The sequence below is a fragment of the Manis pentadactyla genome, chromosome 1, assembly GCF_030020395.1.
Source record: "Manis pentadactyla isolate mManPen7 chromosome 1, mManPen7.hap1, whole genome shotgun sequence".
Classification (NCBI taxonomy): domain Eukaryota; kingdom Metazoa; phylum Chordata; class Mammalia; order Pholidota; family Manidae; genus Manis; species Manis pentadactyla.
The window spans coordinates 9,335,543-9,352,724 of NC_080019.1; the positions used below are offsets into that span (position 1 = coordinate 9,335,543).

Below are 17,182 nucleotides of genomic sequence, written 5' to 3' on the forward strand. Positions count from 1 at the left end.
GCCCTTGTATAAATGACACTGATTTATTAAACCACATCTTATTGATTTTGAGCCTTATTCTAGTCTTTCCAAATAATTTAGAATGACAATAAAATCATATTAACAATACTATCCATCTTTTGTGATAAGCAGGCTTTCTAAGGTTTCTTCTAAATCCTGTAAAGAGTTTGGGGAATACCACAATAAGAACAAAAAGAGAAAGAAATACTAGAAAGTTACCAGCAGTCCTGGAAAACAGAAAACAAAGGCTGCTCAACAATCTAGAAAGAAATGAAAAGAGAAACAATCTCCCTTCTCCTTAACTGTCTCTTAAAATCTCACACCCCACTTTAAGCTTATTGTGTACATCAGAGAGCCTCAGAGAAAACTCAAGAAAGTCCAAGTAATCCAAAGTCAATGGAAAACCAGCTACTTCAACAACTGAACCCCATATTTTAGCACCCATGGAAACAAAGATCCCCTAAAAACTGTACAGAAGATCACAATCAATTTTAACAGCTGCTTGGAGTCCCCCGAGAAAAAGTGTATTAATATTTTCATCATCAACAAGAACATATCCTACCACCTACTTTGTTGTCAAAGCAATTACACATAAGCAGTCAAAGTAAGTCAGTAAGATCAGTCACCTATTTCAGAACACGCTATAACGAACACTAGATTAGACAGCAAACTTTTGGACCCTTACTGACCACATGATAGGCACGATGCCTCACAAAAATCACTTTATTCCTGTGCCTCAATTTCCCTACATGCCCTGCTATCACAGAGATTCTGTGAAACCAAGAACTATTCAAACATATCAGCTATTAAAATAGTATTAAGTGAAAGCAAAAAAAGTTACAGATCACCCAGCTGAAATATATTCAAACTGAATGAAGACTACCCAGTTTCTGACTGGGGAACAGAAAGACAGGCAGTTAAGAGGTAACCAATAGGATTACAGGAGGGGCCCTGCCATGACTTAAGGGTAAAAGCGATACAGAAAGGTGGTTTAAAGGTGTCAAAGTTTGATGTGACATGGTTAACTGCTGCTGTACGACTCTTTCTTAATTAAGGACAATGCAAAGAGTGAGTGGAAATATTTTGGTCTCCAACCAAGCGAAGTTTTAGCAATGACCTCTGCCAATAGGTGAGAGGATAAAGTCACAATAGTGCAAATGCCACTGTGTTCTGCAAACAGAGCTAACTAGCATCATTATCAGAGACTAAGAAATGCTCACCAGACAGGTATCAGATTACACATACATACTCTGGAATGTATGTGTAATCTCAGTGGTTGTTAAAGAAGCTGGACTGAAATTTACAGAGATTCAAGCTCTAATCCCAGAGCTCTGCTATCAAACTAAGTAATATAACCTTGTTATATAAATTTCTCCTAGGATTTACCTAAAACTTAGGAAAATACCACCTTTAAGTTCTTTCAATTTTCAAGCTGTAACAGTTTTACAGATGTATAGATGTGAATTCATAAAATCTAATATAAACATGTTAGGTACCGAAATAAAGGTGCCTCTAGGTGTCAGGCACATATATTTATAATCAGTGATGGACACAATAACTGTTCTGAAGACAATACTATGTTAGAAGCTCCAGCATAAGATGTGGCTTAAAATGTGGAAAACAAATTAGGTAAAATGCACCCAAATAATACTAATAAGATCAAGTTCTGAGGAAGGGGGAAAGTCAATTATTAAAACATCACTGTTATTTAACCTATCAATTAAAAAACACATTGATATTTACACTAAGCAATTCTCAAAAGACACACTAATCTAAGGTTCTAGATAATGAACCTCTGTCTTGAATTCTTAAATGCAGTAAAGAATGAAAGATACAAGAAAAGGAAGCCCTTTTTCCCTACCAGTAGCCCATCTCAAGTCAGCCATTTGCTAATTACTTCTATAAGGGTATGTATTTTAAGTATTAGGTCTTTAGAATCTTCAATAGAATTTCTGAAAAGACAGTAAATGATTACTCTTTAAATTCTGTGGCTTTATTTTCTGATACAAGTAAAATGTTTGAACAGTTTCAGTAACTCCATGTTAGGCCTTTAATTCCAATTATATTACTGACAGCCTTTAGGAAAATACTAAACTACAGCTCTGGCTACATTTATCAAACCCCTGTCAAGGCCAAGATCTCCTTCCATTAAACTGGAGTCATTTTTTCTCACATTTGGTTTTGACTTAAATAACAAACCATCACCTACAGAAGGTGAAAATGCCCTCACTCTCATGCAAAGTACTTCTAAATTAGCTTTTAATCAAAACTTACTGTTAGGCTGGAGGAAGGAAAAACAAGGACATGCAAACAGAACAGAGAGATGCCATAGGGGGAGAACAGACCAGACCCCAAGGTCCATGCCTTATGTGGAAAGGGGACAGCTCTTCCTGAATTCCCTCCTGATGTGCCAACTAAGACCTGGATGTCAGCCTCCTCCCTCTTGGAAGGAAAAAAAGTTTCTAGTTTTCTATTATGTCACTTTTAGCCAATCATACTTCTCCATGCCCCCTAGGCTAGCTTGCCCACTCCTCCCCCTTCTAATCCCTTATAAGCCCCCACCTCCCTGACCAGGTGTGACTTCCCGGGCCTGTAGTACCCAGACCTGTAGTACCCAGACCGCGGAACATCACCCGGGAGTGGCATTCAAATAAACTACCTGGCCCTTTGTTGCCTCTCTTCGCCTGCTTATTTCAGCTAAAATTTATCTTACACTTAGATATTTCAAAACAACATAAAGCCCTCATTAAAAAGGTGGATTCTCTCAGAAGCTCTATGTAATAGGCTCATGTATTAGCTAAGATGGAATTGTTTAGTAAACAAAATTAATCATTAAATGATTTTCTCCGAACACCCTTCTTTAAAACAAAAGCAAAGTGTAGAAAGCCACTTTCAGTAAAAATACACATTCAAGAGCAGATAATGCTTATGGAAAAGCCAGCTCTAAATTCTGGATAACAAAATTAACATTCACATTTTGAATATCACACATGATAGACATCAAGAACACTGAAAGGGCAAACCTGTCAGAAGTTTGGGGCTATAGCTGTTAGTGCTACCACTAAAGGAGTCAAGGGACCTCTTCACATCTTGACCTTCTCATTTGTAAATAAAGGGAAACTGTGAAGATCTGTATTTTTAGTGCTTGAAAACAGTAACAGAAAACTTATTTTACACCCTCCCCCACAAAAATATTCTTTGTCAAAAATAGCTTGATTCTTACTTTCATGTATTTTCTTCCAACCACAAAAATAGTAAATAAAAGGAGACACATATTTAGTGTTTGTGCATCTTCTAATCAGACACTATTAATCATTTCTTTTAAAATTAAATTACCTACCTCACTGGGGTGTTGTGAGGATTAATTCATTAGTGTTTGTAAAGCACTTTGAGATCCTCAGGTCAAAGGCGCTATAGAAGTGCAAAGTAGTAGTATTATTACTAGATTCTTTGCTTATTTAAGGCACTTCACAATACTTTAAAACCTAACTCTGTGTTATGATTTAGACATCTACTTGTAAAACCCTGCAATTTATTCACATTACTTTTAACTCTTTTTGGATATACTATAGATGGGCAGGATGTTTCAAAACAAATGATTTTATCTACAAATGGAGGGAGAGAATAAGGGAAAATCTAGTGTGACAAATTTTGTTTACCACAAAATTTTAGTGAGAAATCTTGTTTATCAGTTTTTTAAGTGTGCCTAAGTTGTACCCAAAGCAAAGCAAAGCCCACTTCATCACAGATAGAAGAAATTCTTTTCTTCAAACAGAAAAGGGAACAATTTGGAAATCAACTCCACTTTAAAAGGGTACTGAGCGTGTAAATTAATTACATGCATATACATGCAACTGTCATTTAAAACTTTTGTATTTAAATCACAGTACCAGGATTAGTATGAAGTTACGTCAAAATAATTGAGCAGCTTTTTTTTCTTGAAACTAGCCTCCCACCCCAGTTATACAAAACAAACTAAGCATTGAGAAGAAGTCAAAGCAATTTTGCTTTATGGAGTTTTAAGAGAAAAAAATGAGGGTCCAGGCTCCAAAAACAGTTAAAATCTTGAATCATTCCACCACTTCCCACCCCTTTTCTAATGAAATCTTTTTACAATTAAAGTGTTTTAAAATCAGCACACACACACACACACACACACAGAGAGCTAACGGAACCAAAGCTACCTATACACAGAATAGTCTGCTTGATAAGAAGACACTTATTAAAATGAAAATGCCAACCGCCTCTGATCAGATTCTCCAGTGCAACAAAGCTCCGGTCCCAAGAGCTAACTGAAACTTTGATAGTAATACTTTAAACACTTACCTCCTGCTCCTGTTGAAAGATGACGACTCTACCACCTTTATCTCCTGTTGCTAGCAATTCTCCAGAATGATTAAATTCTACTGTAGAAATTATGTCTGCTGTATAATTGAAACAAAAACAAACCGAAGACTTTAGTTTTTCTTTTCCAACTCACTATGATTCAGTATGTTTTTCCTAATACATTCCAAATCTATGTATCAATCTACCATCATAAATAAAGCAAATTTCAAGTTTTTTCATGGATATTTTAGCTTACCAAAAAAAATTCTCTCAAGAATAAGCCAAACTGACACTATTTTAACCAATAAGAACACAACAAATAATAATTACTAGTGGTTTATTAATATTTCACCAAATTATCAAGAAATAATAATTTGTTCAACATCCTAGTTCATCACTAAACATTAACAATTACTTTGTTAGTTTCCTTTCGTACATACTTTTAATAAGCCTCTTTATGCAAGCCCAAAGATGGCCTATAAAATTAAGGCAGATATAACTAAAATCGGGGGTGGGGGGAGGGGGACTTTACATGTAAAAACAATTTCAGATAGAACTTTATCAGTCCTAAGTCAAATTATGGTCTCTCAAACAAACAGAACAACACTCGTACCACAAATGCTTTGGGTTATGCACCTTTGAAATGCACAGCTCTCTTTGTGGCTCCCAAATACTACAGGGGGCTAGCTACTAGAATCAGTCATGTTACCCTCAAAGTCAGTGCTAACTTCACAGTCAAGCTCAAATATAATTACAGGGATTTTCCTCTTAACTTTTTGACACCAGAGGCACTATTTTCCTAAGGAAAACTCTTAAGTAACAGAGCGGGCAGTAAGATAAAGCAATTATACCACAATAGTTCTTCATTATGAAACATTATGTGAAATTAGGGAAAGTGCATTTTAAATAAGTGATTATTTCTGTAAAAGAATTTTTTTGGATATTAACTCACTGTAAGAATGTGATTTTATGTAATAAAGAACGCTATATCTTAAATTTAGGAATTCACTGACCAATTTATCTTATCCAGCACTGCATCTTATTATTTTTTTTTAGTGATTTTTCCAAGTGCATCTTGATCTTGAAAAGCTTTCTTTGCTTCCTTCACTGTCTAGATCAAAGGCAACTTCCCTTTTTGGAACATTATGAGAACTTACTCAAAATTACGCACACTATGCCAAGACACTGCAACATACGTAGCTGCACACAAAATTACATATAATTTCAGAGTGTTTGGACAGCACACCACCTCCAGGTTAAAAACCTGAGCCCCAAACAGCCCACTATGGTTGGCAGTATCATGAGGAAAGAACACATTTAGTTTATACAGGTAACATAAAGGTGTAAAACTGAATCTACTAGACTACCCTGTACAGCCAAACATCAGTAAGTACTTAAAACCATTCTGTACTTGCTTCTGTTGTGAATATATTAAAATATTAAAAACATACACAGTCCCTGCACTTAAAACACATTAGAATAAGCTGGAGAGAAAATTAGGAGCTAACACTATCAGACAGAATATTCGGAGTCACATCTTATTGGAAGTTTGGAATCTAAAATCAGGGAATAAAGGCAGAAATCATATACAGTAAAAATTATCTTTAAATTCAAATCCCTCAGACAGGAATCATTTGGGGAGATAATCTTTGTTTAAGTCCAACTCAACTGATCCTCCGTACAGCACTGACAGTTTGTGGTTTCTTTGGCTTACCCACCAAACGAACTAGTTAGTTTGCATATAAAGTCATGCTGGACCAAAAATAACCTATCTTTGAACTCTGGAATATGCTTTTGGCTTGGTGAATGCTCACACCTGACACCAGCAACAGATCAACTCTCCTGTTCTCCCAATGGGATAATAAAGCAGAGCTGGTTCAGTATTTAAGTTTTTCCCCAGGTCCAAACTGTTACATTCCTCTAAATTAAAGAAATTACAACTCCACATTGGGCAGATGAGCTGTCAGACTGGAAACTAAGTAAAGGACAGGTCGGTGCTTGTGGTGTGACTAACCTCTCTGCTGGGCAGCAGTGAAAAGCAGAGGGGATGGGTTTGCTGCAAGACGGGCTCAATTTCTAATGGGGGAGAAACCTGCATCAACCTTAAGTAAACTGGACAGGAAAAAATCTGGAGGTAACTCAGCCAATTATGAGATCATTATTTTTAAAAAGTACTGAAGAGACCTGGGATGGGGTGGGGGTGGGCATGGGGGGAATTCTACACCTATATTATTCTTAGAAGACAGAACAAGAATAAAGTGATAAAGCAGTAGGCTTTAGTACCCCAGAGAGAGTACTGACTCACACAGTGAGTTAAAATGCAGTCACTGCACATGTGACAGGGCGGGAAAGAAAGGGTAAGTGTATGTATATGTGCCTGTGTACACCTGACATGGGGAGAGGGAAGGAAAAGACGACGACCAATAATGTATTGCAAGATGCAAAAAGAATAGTTAAGACATCTGCTCTTAAAATGCTCACTTCTTATCCCAGGAATTGGTTATTTTACAACAAGAGTTCCAGAAGTAAGGTGACGTTTTAAGTGTTTAGTACTGAACCAGCTTCGTAGCAAGCGCACAAAACTTTAAGAGGCACGCCTGAGACGGACTGAGGAATCCCAGGAACTGGCCTAAATATCAAAAGAAGCTAAATGTTAGGAAAGGACAAGAACCAAAGATTTATACCATGCAAGTTAACTTAGTTTAAATCCTTGAGGAAGGGAAATATTGGGTGAAAGGCAACAATTTTCTCCATTTATAGATATTCTTAAGACACTGGTGTTTGTTATTATATAGATCTTGCCAAAAGCCAATGAACATGAGAAAATTTTAGAAATAGCCAACTAAGCTCCAGCTTAAACAGTACAGAGGAATTTTACTTGTGAAAGGGGTGGGCAGATTTGTGGTCTCTTTGCTGTCATTTTTATACTGCATATATTTAATACTGCTATATTTCAGGCAGGTAAATTTTCCTGGTTTGTACTGTGGAATTTAAATAGGCACTGTCATGGTGTGCCTTCATTCCTTCCCACCACCAAAAAAGAGAAGGGGAAAAAAACCCTGTCTGAATGCTCTGCACAAGTGTGAGGGCTGCCATATACATAACTACCTTTTCAATCTCCAAGTTTATTGATGATACTTTTAAAGTTTTTCTGAGTTGTGAAACACCAAGAACTCAGAGGGGAACTCATTGAGAATAATATGACATGCAAGGATGAATAGAAAGGAGAATAAAATCAAATTCTGCTTACAGACTAAAAAAAACATCCAGGAATCAATTGTGGACAACACCATAAAACTGAGATTCCAACGGCTTGTACCACTGCACACTGGTGTGCCAAGAATGGGTTACAGGCTTGACTGGACAGTGCAGAGTAGCCAATCTGTAACCTCCAGCTGTGAGCAACCAGTTATCTCAGTGTGCCATGATATGCAAAGGCGAGGAAGCGTGGATCTAAAAACAGTGCTCCCATATGTTTTACCCATACAAGGCCTGCCAAATATTGGTACCTATGTTTCTGGAAAATAATAAGACTATTCACAGAAAACGTTCTTCTAATGTTCCGATTCCTGTACCATTAAAAAGAATTACCAGGTAGATGACTGCAGTCTTCAATAGCACTGTTTAACAGAACTTTCCATTATCATGGAAGTGTCCTCTATCTGCACTGTTCAGTACAGTCATCGCTAGCCACATGTGGCTCCTGTATTTTAGCTTTAGGCATTTGTGGCTAATGGCTACCATACCATATAGCCCAGACCTAAAACATTACTAAGTGGACATTTTTATTGCAAGGCCAACAAAGCTGGAACTAAGAAGATTTTGAACATTTAAACAAAGCATTCTGGGTAAAATAAGACAACTATCTTATACACATGCACACACAATTGCCCCAAGGAACTGGCTGAAAATATAAATGTACTTCACAAAAATTTAGATTCCTGGATACTAGTTTTAAAACAAACTATTAAACGGAATCTTGAGAACACTTTACTCTTGAGATTAAATTGTTTTTAAAAAGTAAAGACATTAACTTCACTGTTAGAGCTGTAATACTACTGAACGTGAGTCACGGCCCAATAAAATGCATCAACTGGGCCATGTTCTCACAAACCAACAATGAACAAAAACATCCTCTTTGAAGGAGAAAAGTAAGATTCTTTCCTATGACCAACAAAAATGTTATTTCACAATGGAAAAAAAATGTGTTAATCTTTTAAAAGAACACTCTGATATAGGTAATAAAAAGGACTTCCTTTTTTTATACACTACTTATAAAAAGCAAGGATTTATACAATATGTCACATAAAATGCAGTTGTTTCTTCCTACCCTTTCTTTCTAAACCATCAGCACCTAGGTTTCATCCTAAAAAGGTCAAAAAAACTTCTCTCTTCTGAGGGTGGAATGCTCATTAGTGGTGATGGTGAAAATGACAAGGACAGCATTACGGGTCCACTTTCACTGTATGAGGCACACTGCTTCCTACATTCTCTATCTCTTATGTGCTTATAATAAACAGAATAGGACAAAAACAGACAGTCAAAGGTTGATAAACATAACACTCACAGAATAAAATTCAGACAAGGGAAACTTAATAGACAGTATACATAAATGTCAGTAATTAACAACGATTACCATATGTTAAGTGACCAAATTGTTATTAGCTCTGACATTCTCTAAATACTTCAGTTCTTGCATTGTGAGGCACTTAATGGGTTTTGGTTACCCACTGCTTTTATAATTCCATTTGAAGACTATGGCCCAAATAATCTGAAAGGAACCAATTAAAATTAGTACATAATTAGGGCTGTATTATCTATACAAAGAAAAAGCTGAACATATTTCAGACATCCAATAATTAGGAAATATAAAAATATCCTCCAGTACACAGGTTGGAAAACGATGGCCCACAAGCTATTTTTGTAAATAATGTGTTACTGGAATCCAGCCAGGCCATTTGTTTATGTATTGTCTTTGGCCACTTTCACTTGACAACAGCAGAGTCGTGAATAGTTGTAACACACTGAAAATATTTACTATCTGGCCCTTCACAAAAAAATGCTGTCAACCCCTGCTCTAGTATATTAACATAATCAGATATTAACATTAAAATAATACAGCTTACATGGATACAAAGACATGACTAATGTCAAAGTTCACACAGTACAGAGGTATAACCATAATGGGCCAAGCACTGTGCTAAGTTGGCAATTACATATATATAGTCCAATTTACTCCTTATAGTACCACTAAGATATAACGATTTTTAATACAGAGAATAATAAAAGGTAGCACAGATCGAGTTGCTTGCCTTTCACACCACTGTAAAGTGTCAGGGCCAGGATTCAAATTTAGCAGATGTGAGCAATCATAAAGATAAGGTGGTAGCACAGAATTCTGTAAACCCGTGGAAGATGACTAAAGGAATAATGTAGAAGCATTCAGTTTACTTCCTCTTTTTCATTGCCAGACGCCTGTGTTCAATGAAGCATTCAGTCAATGTACGTGAACTTTATACTATTTACCAGTCACCATATTATAATTACTGCCTGATTCATACAGTAAAACCCTCAGGTATTTTTTCAGCACCTGCTACATTAAGGCACTGGGTGATCCACATTCTAAATTCAACTCCCCAAAGAGGCTTATAAGACAGGTGAATGTAATCACAACGGATGAACAGTTAGCCAAGAAAGGATTCAGTAAATGTTTAAGAGAATCAAAGAAGGAATACTGTTAATGCAAAATGAACTATCACAAAACGAATTATAAGACATAAAAACCGAGTAAATATGTAAAGATACACTCTCCTTTTAAAAATAACAACAAAGGAGGAGGGATCAACTGGGAGGAATTGCTTGTCTACTTTCAACAATCTGGATTGTAGATTCCCAAGAGTTCCACTTGAAACAGTTAACATAGCAGCTACTGGATGCTGACAACCCTGGTTGTTATTTTTCTCAATATGATGAGATTTTTAAAGCTAAGAAACAAAGAAAGTTTTAAAGGTTGAAACTCATGTAAAATACCATAAACATGGTTGCTGCAAATAAACCCCTCTAAAAGCTCCAGACAGAGGACTCTCGGCAGCAATGCCCCGGAGAACGAGGGGCCGCTGCTTCCCCGGGACCCTACCCCGAGGCCCAGAAGAAATAAGGTAGTAGGAATTACATTCCAGTTTTAAATGAGTGGAAAAGATACACAGTATAGCTCGTTATTGTTCATATTTGTAAAGTGCCTAAGAGCACTGAGAAAACAATAGTGCCTTAAAAGACAGTGAAAGGCAATGGAATATTATTCAGCCACAAGAAGAAAACAAATCCTACCATTTGCAACAACATGGATGGAGCTAGAGGGTATTATGCTCAGTGAAATAAGCCAGGTGGAGAAAGACAAGTACCAAATGATTTCACTCATCTGTGGAGCATAACAACAAAGCAAAAACCGAAGGAACAAAATAACAGCAGATTCACAGACTCCAAGAAGGGACTGACAGTTATGAAAGGGAAAGGACTGGGGAGAGTGGGGGAGCAAAGGGAAGGATAAGGGGGTTAAGGGGCATTATGATTAGCACACAAAATGTAGTGGGGAGCATGGGGAAGGCAGTATAGCACAGAGAAGACAAGTAGTGACTCTACAGTATCTTACTATGCTGATGGACAGTGACTGTAATGGGGTATGTGGTGGGGACTTGATAACCACAATGTTGCTCATGTGATTGTATATTAATACCTAATAAAAAAAAACAAAAATAAAAAAATAAAAACCTAGAGAAAAAAAAGAAAACAGTGAAAGGTAGATTTTAACTTAAATTTGTTTGTGATTTGTTCTCTCATTAAGGAAGGTAAAGGTTGGTTTGAGGATGTAACTATTATGAGCCAGTAGTAACCGTGGTTAACCCTGGTTTTAGGTACTATATTGCTAATATTTAATTGAAAACTCACTGAGTAACTTAAGCTAACAGAGTAACCTAAGCTAACAGATGTTATACAAAATTGAAAGCCTTCACAGACTGAATCCCCCAACATTTTTCTTACGGCTGTTAGAAAATAATGGAGATAAAATTAATATAATTATATTTTCCTTTATACTTCAAAAAAGTGTCCTAATACTGTTTGTACCTTGAAGGAATTTCCACCAGGCTTTTTTCTTGAGCCAAGAAGGAAATTTTTGTTTTAGAATCTTTTACTCACTCTTTAAATCAGAAAATCATTTTAAGTTTTGAGACAGCAGATGTGACCAGTGTAAATTCAGAAAAATCTAAGGATTTTTGGTTGATCAGATTATTACAGATTTTTAGTGATGATTGCCCTGGTTAGAGATTGTACTTTCTCTCTTTCTTTCTCCTTCTCTACTAACCTTTCTTAGTTTTAACCCTGTAGTATATAATAAGCATGCATCACAGTTTTTTCCTTTAGTTTTCTTATGAAGTCCTAGGTTTTTTTATTTTAGAGGGGATTTCTCCCCTGCCTTTGACACACTGGATTAGTTCAGAGGCTAAACTAGTTCAAAATGAGCTTTTGCTTTTTGTCTAGGTCATGAAGGTATTTTGTTTTAGTTTCTTTAGCCTACAGAGGCTAAAGTTTAGCACTTGGTTTCAATATTTTTTAGTGGGAAATGAAAAGTTGCTTTGGTCCATTTCATAAGCCCAAATTCCCAGCATTTAGATAATTATATTAAAGGTTCTTAAAGTGAATATTTACTGTTTCTTTGTACTTGCTGGCACAGCTAAAGTTTGTTTTACTTGCACAGTTCTACATACACCTAATGTTTTAAAAGTGTCGTAACTGCTTAAAAATCTCTGGCTTCAGAGTTTTTTGGGAAAAGATAGGCTTACCTCATATTTTTGTGTTTTCATTAGTAATATTACAGAACACTCACAAAAAAAATTTATTATGGTGCCATGGCTATTAGTTTTTAGTGAGTGCTATAAGACAAAAGATTTATTTGAAAATATATAGAATTTCCATTCCTTCCAAAGTGACAAAAACAGCTATAATGGTGTAACTGTCACTTATCTAGATATGAATACATTGCTGCACATTAATGTCAACAAATACACAGCATTTCTGTGAAAATGTAGCTGATGAAGCCTCTCATCTGTAATTCTGAATACTGCTTTAACAACAAAATTATGACATGAAATTAGATTTTGCAAGAATAGCTCTTATAGCAGAAATCGTGGCCTTTTCTGCCTTTCTTTTAGCAATTTAGTATCTTGAGCCAGTAATAACTCTGGGGTTTTAAAAAACCCAGATGGTATACAGAAACCTTTTCAGATTTTTCATCTGATTTGTTCATGCAGATGTAGCTCTAACAAAACACATTATTTTACCTTACAGATATTGCTGCACAAGCAGACACTGCCAGATTTAGAAATTTGTATTTCAGTTCATGAAAAACTGTAAAACCAATCTTTATCATGTTTATTGGAAAAATAAAAATGTCAAGGTATACCTACCTTACACAACACAAGACAGCATAAATCGTAAGATAATCACTAAAGACTCCACTCCAAAACTACTAGAACTAATATCGGAAATTCAGCAAAGTTGCAGAATACAAAATTAACACACAGAAATCTGTGGCTTTCCTATACACTAACAATGAACTAATAGAAAGAGAAATAAGGAAAACAATTCCATTCACAGTAACATCAAAAAGAATAAAATACCTAGGAATAAACCAAACCAAGGAAGTGAAAGACCTATACCCTGAAAACTATAAGACACTCTACACTCTTAAGAGAAATTAAAGAGGACACTAACAAATGGAAACTCATCCCATGCTCCTGGCTATGAAGAATTAATATTGTCAAAATGGTCATCCTGTCCAAAACAATATACAGATTCGATGCAATCCCTATCAAATTATGAACAGCATTCTTCAATGAACTGGAACAAATAGTTCAAAAATTCATATGGAAACACCAAAAGCCCCGAATAGCTAAAGCAATCCTGAGAAGGAAGAATAAAGTGGGAGGGATCTCACCCCCCAACTTCAAGCTCTACTACAAAGCCACAGTAATCAAGACAATTTGGTACTGGCACAAGAACAGAGCCACAGACCAATGGAACAGAATAGAGACTCCAAACATTAACCCAAACATATATAGTCAATTAATATTTGATAAAGGAGCCATGGACATACAATGGGGAAATGACAGTCTCATCAACAGATGGTGCTGACAAAACTGGACAGCTACATGTAAGAGAATGAAATTGGATCACTGTCTAACCCCATACACAAAAGTAAATTCGAAATGGATCAAAGACTTGAACGTAAGTCATGAAACCATGAAACTCTTAGAAAAAAACATAGGCGAAAATCTCTTGGATATAAACATGAGTGACTTCTTCATGAACGTATCTCCCAGGGCAAGGGAAACAAAAGCAAAAATGAACAAGTGGGACTATATCAAGCTGAAAAGCTTCTGTATAGCAAAGAACACCATAAATAGAACAAAAAAGTATCCTATAGTATATGGGAGAATATATTCATAAATGACAGATTCGATAAAGGGTTGACATCCAAAATATATAAAGAGCTCACACACCTTAACAAACAAAAAGCAAATAATCCAATTAAAAAATGGGCAGAGGAGCTGAATAGACGGTTCTCTAAAGAAGAAATTCAGATGGCCGACAGACACATGAAAAGATGCTCCACATCGCTTGTCATCAGAGAAATGCAAATTAAAACCACAATGAGATATCCCTCACACCAGTAAGGATGGCTGCCATCCAAAAGACAAACAACAACAAATGTTAGCAAGGTTGTGGAGAAAGGAGAACCTTCCTACACTGCTGGTGGGAATGTAAATTAGTTCAGCCATTGTGGAAAGCAGTATGGAGGTTCCTCAAAATGCTCAAAATAGAAATACCATTTGACCCAGGAATTCCACTTCTAGGAATTTACCCTAAGAATGCAGCAGCCCAGTTTGAAAAAGACAGATGCACCCCTATGTTTATCACAGCACTATTTACAATAGCCAAGATATGGAAGCAACCTAAATGTTCATCAGTAGATGAATGGATAAAGAAGATGTGGTACATATACACAATGGAATATTATTCAGCCATAAGAAGAAAACAAATCCTACCATTTGCAACAACATGAATGGAGCTAGAGGGTATTATGCTCAGTGAAATAAGTCAGGCAGAGAAAGACAAGTACCAAATGAATTCACTCATATGTAGAGTATAAGAACAAAGAAAAACTGAAGGAACAAAACAGCAGCAGAATCACAGAACCCAAGATGGACTAACAGTTACCAAAGGGAAAGGGACTGGGGATGATGGGTGGGAAGGGAGGAATAAGGGTGGGGAAAAAGAAAGGGGGCATTACGATTAGCATGAATAGTGTTGTGGAGAGGTACGGGGAGGGCTGTACAAAACAGAGAAGACAAGTAGTGATTCTACAGCATCTTGCTACGCTGATGGACAGTGACTGTAGTGGGGTGGGGGTGGGGACTTGGTGAGGGGGGAGACTGGTAAACATAGTGTTCTTCATGTAATTGTAGATTAACAGTAGCAAAAAAAAAAAAAAAAGAAAATCTTAAGATATTCATGAGGTTCCCCAAAATTCTATGAGTAGCCATTGTTTCTTAAAATTTTTCATTCTGAATATTATCTCAGAAAGGACTGTTCTGGGGAAAAGAACGAGTGTTTACAAAGACTTGCTACAAAAGCAGTTGCCAGTGTGGTGTGCTAGATATGAAATGAAACTTTCAGACCTGAAGAAGTGACCTCATCAAGTTGGCTATACAATCTCATCTTTTTACAAATAATATCTGATTGCCCACAAAACTACCAGGTCATCAGTCTCCTCTCCTTTTTGTTGCATTTCAGTAAAACCAAAGATCAACAAAGTATACTACAACAAACTGCATATACAAGTTATCCAAAAATATATCCAGTAAAAATGTTCAGTAACTTAGCACTTTTAACAGGCTAAAGAGAAGAAGAAAAGTCAAAATTTTAAATCTGTAATTGGTCTTATGCTTCTGGCCATGAGGGAGTAAGACGAACTGATTCATCCTCTTGCTGTGAACGAGTAAAAAATTGGAACAAAATACATTGTTTTCAGACAATGGACACTGAATGCAGGACTGTGAACCCTTACAAAAGAAAAGAAAGTGAGCCATTTATTTCTCCCAGCTTACCGCCTGGACAGCACCAGTCAGAAAGAATCCATACACATACCAGCAATCTCATTGAGTTTTTGAGACAGGGAAAGCTGAAGCAGCTAGAATTTGTGGGCAGAAAGAGAGAAAGCTCAAGGCATCTACAGAAGTATCACTTAGAATCTTTAGTTGGCTACTGTTAGAGCGTTTGTGCTGTGATACTCCACAAGGCCTAAAACAACCACCAAAAAAGCTTACAAGGGCTCCGAATAGTTAGGGCTCTCACCAGCCAGAGTAGAGAAACCTCCTAATTAATGAGGCACCAAAGAGAGTCCTGAGAAGAGTATCACCTTAGTAGTGGGTGAATCAGTACTAAAGACTCAATTTGCCCTAACAAAGCTTAAAAGTAAACTTTAAATGATCAAACTGATCTCAAGTAACTCAAGTAAATGAGCTAAACAGAATCCAACACTCAACAATCAATGTAAATTCTCAATGTCTGATATCCAACCCAAAATCATTAGGAACATGAAGCAGGAAAATATGACCTATAACCAAAACAATACAATCAACAAGCAGAATCAGAAATGACAAAAATAGTGATGAAAGGTCCTAGCAGACAAGAATCTGAAAACAGCTGTTGTAAATAACCTCCATATGCTCAAGAACATATACAAAACCTCAACATGATGAGAAATGGAAGAGACAAAGACAATCTAAAAATGAAAAATACACTATGTGAAAGTAAAGATATATGGATGGGGTTAACAGTTTAGATCCTGCAGTAGGAAAGATTAAGAATTTGAAGGCCTCCCAACAAAATTTTTTTAAAAAGGAGGGAAAAAAGGAAAAAAGGCCTGACTTGTAGAACAATATCAAGTGTTCTACCATATGCATCACTGTAATCCCAGGGGAAAAGGTGGGTAACATCAGTAAATTGACCAGTACTTAAATGCTCAAACATGATGACCCTATGTGTATTGTCTATATTATATCACTGAGTTAAAAATAAAAAGTTACAAAGCATGGTTGATCCTATTTGTGCAATGTAAGTAAAACAATCACAGCATTATGGAATTAGGTGCCAGAGTTTGGACAGGGATACAAGGTAACAAATACATGACAGCCATTAGCCTAACAGTAACATGCAAACTGACAAGAGATGAATCTCTACAAACAAGGTAAAGAAAGTAAAGAGAGACCACTAGAGACCACCCAAATGACTAAAAAAACAAAGCAAAACAACCCAGTGCTGCTGCTGAGCAATAGAAACACTCACATATAGCTGGTGGGAATGCACCACGGCATACCCACTTTGGGGAAAAAAGTTTGGGTAGTTTCTTACAAACTTAAAACAAATACCATGTGACCCAAGAATCTTATTATTAGATATCTACCCAAGTGAAATGAAAATTTACACTCACACAGAAATCCGGATGCAAATGTTCATGGCATCATGGCAGCTTTATTTGTAATTGCCAAAAATCAGACCCAACCTCAAATGATCATTAATTGGGGAATGAACAAAAGGTGGTATATCCATACAATGAAATACCATTGAGCAATAAAAAGAGACAAACTACTGATACAAGCAATAACTCAGACAAAACTCAAACCGCATTGTTAAGCAAGCTAAGCAAGCCAGATTTAAAGAGTACATACTTTATGATTCCACTTATCTGACATTCTGGAAACTAGAGTGACAGAAAACAGATCAGTGTTTGCTAGGG

At 36.4% G+C, this 17,182-nt stretch overlaps 1 protein-coding gene across 10 annotated transcripts in view; it reads right to left on the reverse strand.

The window, feature by feature from the left end:
- The window catches only part of PPP2R2A (protein phosphatase 2 regulatory subunit Balpha), an 85,388-nt gene that overhangs the window by 27,481 nt on the left and 40,725 nt on the right, over window positions 1–17,182 (reverse strand). For 7 of the 10 annotated variants that reach the window (XM_036888810.2, XM_036888815.2, XM_057508368.1 and 4 more), the window contains one exon: window positions 4,327–4,424. The exons of 2 other annotated variants lie outside the window; for them this stretch is intronic. In XM_036888810.2, coding sequence (XP_036744705.1) covers window positions 4,327–4,424 — 98 coding nt within the window. Of the gene's footprint in view, window positions 1–3,340; window positions 3,412–4,326; window positions 4,425–17,182 lie in introns of all 10 variants that reach the window. One more of the 10 variants, XM_057508401.1, reaches the window with a different exon arrangement.